The sequence below is a fragment of the Chlorocebus sabaeus genome, chromosome 6 (assembly GCF_047675955.1).
Source record: "Chlorocebus sabaeus isolate Y175 chromosome 6, mChlSab1.0.hap1, whole genome shotgun sequence".
NCBI lineage: Eukaryota > Metazoa > Chordata > Mammalia > Primates > Cercopithecidae > Chlorocebus > Chlorocebus sabaeus.
In genome coordinates, this window is record NC_132909.1 from 48,970,520 (window position 1) to 48,977,791 (window position 7,272).

At 56.0% G+C, this 7,272-nt stretch overlaps 1 protein-coding gene across 2 annotated transcripts; it reads right to left on the reverse strand.

The window, feature by feature from the left end:
- Window positions 1–184: 184 nt before the first annotated feature.
- NANOS3 (nanos C2HC-type zinc finger 3) lies at window positions 185–7,031 on the reverse strand. Of its 2 annotated transcripts, none has more exons than XM_073016875.1 (2): window positions 3,109–7,031; window positions 185–490 (listed from the first exon to the last, which is right to left on the reverse strand). In XM_073016875.1, exons 1-2 carry the CDS (start codon window positions 3,650–3,652, stop codon window positions 429–431), a joined length of 606 nt encoding a protein of 201 aa, XP_072872976.1. In that variant the 5' UTR covers window positions 3,653–7,031; the 3' UTR covers window positions 185–428. The 2 variants fall into 2 exon arrangements, with proteins under 2 accessions (XP_072872976.1, XP_007993678.1); XM_007995487.3 differs by having other exon boundaries at window positions 3,121–7,029.
- Between the last annotated feature and the right edge of the window lie 241 nt (window positions 7,032–7,272).

The following is a 7,272-nucleotide window of genomic DNA, read 5'->3' on the forward strand; positions in this document are numbered from 1 at the left end:
CTTCAAGGTGCCGGAACCCCTCAGCTACCCCAAGGAAGCACTCGTGCTTCTCCGCACAAAGCAGCTCACCCCAGCGCCCCGCAGTGCTGAAACTCAAAGAGGAGGAAAGGGAGATCTAGGTACAGGACTCCCAGCAATGTTCACACTGCACCTTGCCCCAAGACCAGGCCTTGTCTGTTGTTGATCCATTCATAAGCATTTATTGAGTGCTGACTGGATGCCCAGCTCTGGGGAGATGGCAGATGGCACAAAGGGCAGGGTCCCCAAAGACGGGCGATTTCAGCTGTTGCCTCGCCAACCCCAGGCCATCCCCAGGGCTCACTCTCGGGCTGGGGGGAGGGTCTGGGAGTGGGAGTGGTCCTCACAGGGTGGGTCTTCCTGGAAATCCAGCTGAGCCCGGGTGCCCTTGCCCAGGTGTAAGCGGCCTCTTAGGTGGACATGGAGGGAGAGCAGGAGGGCGAAGGCTCAGACTTCCCGGCACCTCTGAAACCTAGCGGAGGGGGGAGGGAGAGAAATGCTTAATCACAGGCCACGATGACTCAGTGCTCCCCGAGTTGCCCACGGACTCGGCCTCCGGGGCTGCTGGGCCTCTGGCGCCACCCAGTGGCTGCTCCGGACAGCGACCCCGTGACGTCTCTGACTCCGCCGGGCGGCCCCGCTGGGACCCAGAGCCCGAGACAAAGCGCCGGAGTTCCGATTCTGCGACCGTGGTGCCCTCTCGTGGCCGCCGAGCTCTGGCAGGGGGGGGTCCCCGGATCTGTTACTCCCAGAAGTTGTTAATCATAAAGGCTGGCGGCAGGACACCATCTTCCCTGTGTCCCTTTAGCCTCCAGCGTCTCCCAGTGGGACAGCATCAAACCTCACAGGGAACACTATCGTCTCCTGGAGGCAGTCTTTCACGCTTTTTTTCTTTTTTGAGAGGGAGTCTCACTCTGTCGCCCAGACTGGAGTGCAGTAACGTGATCTCAGCTCACTGCGACTTCCACCTCCCGGGTTCTAGCAATTCTCCTGTCTCAGCCCCCCGAGTAGCAGGGATTACAGGCGCACGCCACCACGCCATTAATTTTTTGTATTTTTAGTAGAGACGGGGTTTCACCATGTTGGCCAGGCTGGTCTTGAATTGCTGACCTCAGGTGATCCACCTGCTTCAGCTTCCCCAAGTACTGGGTTTACAGGCGTGAGCCACCGCCCTCAGCGCTTTTTTTTTTTTTTTTTTTTTTTTTTTAAGACAGCGTCGGCCGGGCGCGGTGGCTCAAGCCTGTAATCCCAGCACTTTGGGAGGCCGAGACGGGCGGATCACGAGGTCAAGAGATCGAGACCATCCTGGTTAACACGGTGAAACCCCGTCTCCACTAAAAAATACAAAAAACTAGCCGGGCGTGATGGCGGGCGCCTGTAGTCCCAGCTACTCGGGAGGCTGAGGCAGGAGAATGGCGTGAACCCGGAAGGCGGAGCTTGCAGTGAGCTGAGATCTGGCCACTGCACTCCAGCCTGGGCAACAGAGCGAGACTCTGCCTCAAAAAAAAAAAAAAAAGACAGCGTCTTGCTGTGTTGCCCAGGCTGCAGTGCAGTGGCACCATCTCAGCTCACTGCAGCCTCTGCCCCCTGGACCCAAGCGATCCTCCCTGGTCAGCCTCCCAAGTAGCTGGGACTACAGGCACATACTACCATGTCCGGCTAATTTTTTGTAGACATGGGGTTTCACCATGTTGCCTCAGGCTGGTCTCAAACTCTTGGACTCAAGCGATCCTCCTGCCTTGGCCTCCCAAAGTCTTGGGATTACAGGTGTGAGCCACCACATCTGACCCTTTCATGACTTTAACAAATGTTCACTGCAAAGCTGTCTGAGAGTGGATGGGAGGGGTGGTCCTCTCCCAGTCACTATCCTCCAGATCTCACAGTCTGGTGGGGGAGGCAGTGTCCAAACACACCTAGTCAGACTGGCCCCTCCTCTGTTAGCTGACTTCCTCAAAGCCAATTTAAGTTGCTAGAACGAATTTCTCTTTTAAAACCTCACTGGGGGCCAGGCACGGTGGCTCATGCCTGTAATCGCAGCACTTTGGGAGGCCGAGGCAGGTGAATCTCCAGGTCAGGAGTTTGAGACTCAGTCTGGCCAAGATGGTGAAAGCCCGTTCTGTACTAAAAATACAAAAATTAGCCGGGTGCAGTGGTGGGCGCCTCTAATTCCAGCTATTCAGGAGGCTGAGGCAAAAGAATTGCTTGAACCCAGGAGGCAGAGGTTGCAATGAGCCAAGATCGCGCCACTGCACTCTCTAGCCTGGGTGACAGAGCAAGACTCCATCTCGGAAAAACAATATTAAATAAATAAATAAATAAATAAATAAAACCTCACTGGGGCCAGGCATGGTGGCTCAGGCCTGTAATCCTAGCATTTTGGGAGGCCTAGGCAGGAGGATCACCTAAGCCGTGTTCGACACCGGCCTGGGAAACATAGTAAGACCCTGTTTCTACCGGTGGGGAGGCAGGGGGGGAAGCCAGGTGTAGTGGTGCAGGCCTGTAATTCCAGCTACTTGGGAGACTGAGGCAGAAGAATCGCTTGAACCCAGGAGGCGAGGTTGCAGTGAGCCAAGATCGTGCTACTGCAGTCCAGCCTGGGTGACAGAAAGAGACTCTGTCTCAACATAAATAAAGACATAAATCAAATAAACTGGCTCAGTGTGGTGCTCACGCCTGTAATCTCAGCAGTTTGGGAGGCCGAGGCGGGCGGATCTTCAGGTCAGGAGTTCGAGACCAGCCTGGCCAACATGGTGAAACCCCATCTCTACTAAAAATACAAAATTTAGCTGGGCATGGTGGCAATTAGGCAAAGTGGCGCCCGCCTATACTCCCAGCTACTCAGGAGGTTGAGGCAGGAGAATCACTTGAATCCAGGAGATGGAGATTGCAGTGAGCTAAGATGGCACCACTGCACTCCAGCCTGTTCAACAGAAAGAGACTGTCTCAAGATAAACAAGTAAGTAAATAAAATAAACTGCTGTTCTAAGCTCTCTCTAAGGTCTTCCCCTAACCCTTGGAGGTGGGTACTGGGGCTAATCTTACTTCACAAAGGGGCTCAGCCATTACCCTGGGACAGGTCCCCCCAGCCACCTGTGCAGGCACCTGCTCCTCCTCCTCCTCGTCGGTGGCCTGTGTCCTGCGTCTTCGCCTTGTCAGGACGGACCAGCTTCTTGCCTGCCGAGTTTCGGGTGGTGTGGCTGTAGACGGAGGTGTAGCCCTGGCCAGTAAGCGGGCAGAAGCGTCGGGTGTGGGCACGCTCACGCGTGGCACCGCACTGGGGACACACGTAGTCCCGCAGGATGGGACACAGCACCCTGCCGGCCTCGTCCTTCAGCACGTGGGACTGGTAGATGGCCCGGGACTCCCCGTTGTGTTTGCAGAAAGAGCACAGGCGTTCGGGAGCTGGCGAGGACTCCAGGCTGCGCTTCTGATCCTTGGATTCTGGCACTGGGACCGACTCCGGCACTGATACTGACTCCGGCACTGACACTGACTCCGGCGCTGACACTGGTTCCAGCACTGGCTCTGGCTCTGGCTGGGGGCTCAGCCTGGTCTCAGGCCCCTCTTTCCCACTGAGAGCCCTAACCAGGCGTGCCAAACCCAGGTAATCTGTCCACAGGTCAAAGGTCCCCATAGCTGGGCAGCATGTGCCAGGTGGAGGAAGTCACAGAGACCAGTAACCCTGCCTGGCGCAAGCTCCCTCTTTCTGAACCTTCTCTGCTGCCCCTTCCTTCCTCTCTCTGGAGCCTGGGAGTCTGGGCTGGCCGACCCTCCTTTTACCTCCAAGGGGGTGTGAAGGGGGAGGAGCAGGCTGTGGGAGGTTCCTTGTTGTCACAGGGGGGCTGGGTGCCCCACTAAGGCACTTCCCAAGAGGCTGCATGGCCTCTGGCGGTGCTGGGGGACTGCAGGACACAGGGTGTCGGGGGGGGGGCACCCAGCGATGTGTACCACACCCCCGTGTACACATCTCCAGGAAATTGGGGGGCTACCCTGACTCCCCTCCTTTTGGAGTCCTTAGCCCTCCAGCCCCACTGGAGGATAGGCAGAAGGGGTTGGAAACCCCACCCTCAAAGACTAACAGTTACCAGTAACTTAAAGAAGTTAACTTAGTAACTTCTTTATAACTTTTTCTTCCTTCCCCTGGGCGGAGGAGTGGCCAGGTGCCCCTGGGCTCTTTGTGTGTGCGTCCAGGGGGTAGGTTGCTGATGCTCCAGCTGTCTCTGAAAGGAGTGTGGTGGTCCCAGGCTCATGGGCTGGTTGGCGGGGTAGGGGGAAGGATCATGCCCCACCCCCCAAGCTCTGGTCTCCCTCCAAGAGTTTTCACATCGGTTGTCTTGGTGGAACCCCCATTTAATGGATGAGCAAACTGAGGTGTGAAGCCACCTGCCCATCCAGTTATTTATAAAGACACGCACCAGGCCGGGCGTGGTGGCTCATGCCTGTAATCCCAAAACTTTGGGAGGCCAAGAAGGGGGCGCATCACGTGAGGTCAGGAGTTCGAGGCCAGCCTGGCTAACATGGTGAAACCCCGTCTCTACTAAAAATACAAAAAAAAAAAAAAAAAAAAAAAAATTAGCTGGGCATGGTGGCAGGCGCCTGTGATCCCAGCTAATCAGGAAGCTGAGGCAGGAGAACTGCTTGAACCCAGGAGGGAGAGGTTGCAGTGAGCCAAGATGAGCCACTGCACTCCAGCCTGGGTGACAGAGTAAGGCTCTTGTCTCAAAACAAAACAACAACAAAAAGCACCAGATCTGCCTCCTTTTTCTAGTTACCGGGGCCCCCTGAGGCTAGGTGCTGGCGAGGGAGCCCCTTCCTGGCTGGGGCTGCAGAGGGGTGAGAAGGAATCCTCTGGAGTCGGGAGGTGGGGGATAGCAGGTCAGGATCTTAGGAAGGGACCTCTAGTACCTACAGCTCTTCAGTGTCCTCCCCCAGATGAGATCTCAGCTGTCCTCCCCCAGATGAGATCTCAGGAGGGTAGGGGGTGCTCAGGACTTGGACACAGAGGAGAGAGGCTGTGCTGCTTACACACCTCATCCACCCATCCATTCATTGAAGAAACTTTTATTGACTAAGCACTGCAGCTCATTTTTGAGAGGCCAAGGGAGGATTGCTTGAACCCAGGAGCTGGAGACCAGCCTGGGTAACGTTTTGAGACCCCGCTCCTACAAAAACACTTTTTCGAAATAAGCTGGGTGTGGGGGTACGTGCCAGTGGTCCCGGCTACTGGGGAGGCTGAGGCGGGAGGATCAACACTTGACCCCAGTTATTAGAGGCTGCAGTGAGCTAAGATCACACCATTGCACTCCAGCCTGGGTGACAAGAGCGAGATCCTGTCTCTAATTTAAAAAAACAAAACTATGGGGCACCCCATGGAGCAGAACTTACCACCCACGTTTCAGAAAGGGATTTTAGGCCAGGCAAAGTGGCTCATGCCTGTAATCCCAGCACCTTGGGAGGCTGAAGTGGGAGGATTACTTGAGGTCAGGAGTTTGAGACCAGCCTGGCCGACACAGTGAAATCTCGTCTCTACTAAAAATACAAAAATTAGCCTGCCGTGGTGGCAGATGGCTGTAATCCCAGCTACTTGGGAGGCAGAGGCCAGAGAATCACTCAAACCCTAGAGGCAGAGGTTGCAGTGAGCCAGGATTGGGCCACTGCACTCCAGCCTGGGTAACAGAGTGAGACTGTCTTAAAAAATAATAATAAATAATAATAAGAAGAGGGGAGTTTAGCTGCCCTGCCCCAGCCTGTTTACCCCCAACCCGCTAATATTTAGTCCCAAATCCAGCCAGAGTCCATCCAGATCCCAGACACCGGCTCTCCTCTCCAAAGAGGAGTGGCTGGGGTCAGGGCAAAAAACAGGCTGAGTAACTTTGGGGGTGGGGGGGTCCTGTCCCCAGTCCCCATTCCCCTTAAGCCGTGTCTGGCCCAGCCACAGTGACATTCATCCCCCGGTGGGTCTGGCCTCGGTCCTCACAACCCACCGACAACAATGAATGTTGATTGTGACCTTGGCTGTGGCCTAGGGGAGGGGACGTGCCCAGGCTGGATTGGGGGCTCCCCTGGCCCCCCTAGATCTGGAAGGTTAGAGTCACCGGAAGGAGGATGGCAAGTCCAGGTCTCAGGGTCCACTCAACGGTCGATGGTTTGCCTGAGCTGCCCAAACTCACCGACAGGTTGAATGTTCCCCCAAACCCTTGGCAAATTCTCCGGGACCTGGAGTCGGGGGTGGGGTAGGTGGCAGCGAACCAGAGAGGGTGTAGGGGGAGAGGAGGAGGGAGTAAGGGACCCCTTGACTCTCATGAAATCAACAACTGCTTTTCAGGTGCCAACTGTTTGCACCTAGATCTGGGAAAAACACAAGGCAAATATAAATGATAGTAAATAAAATGTAGCCTTTGCTATGGGAATGGAGATGTAGCAGTGCCCGGGAGTGCTGGCCTCAAGCCGGCTCCCTAAGTAATTCACAAAGTAGTCCTGGAGCTGCAGATTACCCCCCCTTTGTCAACTGGGGAGACTGAGGCAAAAGGCCACTGCTAGTCCGAGGTGGAGGAGGCATTCCAAATGGCCCCGGGAAGTCTGGCAACCAAGGATCCTGGGCCCGAGGGCATTGATGCAACGTGAAGATAAACAAACCATTTTAATACAATGTAATACGTTCTGGGAGCTTCACTGAGTTCCGGGCACGATGGTTTAGGAATCACAACAGCGGGAGTAGGGCACTTGGGGGTGGGGGTTCGTCAGGTCTCTCCACTTTGCAAGTGCAATGGGGTCCCCACTAGACAGGGGAGAGGCAGGAGGATCAGAGAGGGCGCCGCTCGCCCCGCGTGCGCGTGCGCGTGCGCACAGCATCTGAACTCGGGCACTTCGGGAGTCAGCGCAGCCCCGTGGGGGCTGCCCCTTGGGTCTCAAAAGGGGATGCGGCGCCCCCTGTCCATTTCCTCATCCTTCAAATGACCCCCAGTCCCTTCCTCCAGTGATCGCACAGAGTTCGGCGACCACCCCCCGCCCCCGGGTGCCCCCAGGCCTGCAGCTACGCACCCCTATCCCATAGCCCCGCAAGCCAAACAGTGACCAGGATGGGCAAGAGAGCCTTCGCCCCCGACCTGGGTCTGTGGACGGCCTAGGAAGCTGCATTCAGATTTCCTAGGCATGGCCGAGTGCTGCGGCTCATGCCTGTAATTCCAGTATTTTGAGAGGCTGAGGCGGGAGGATCTTTTGAGCCCAGGAGATGGAGACCAGACTGGGCAACAT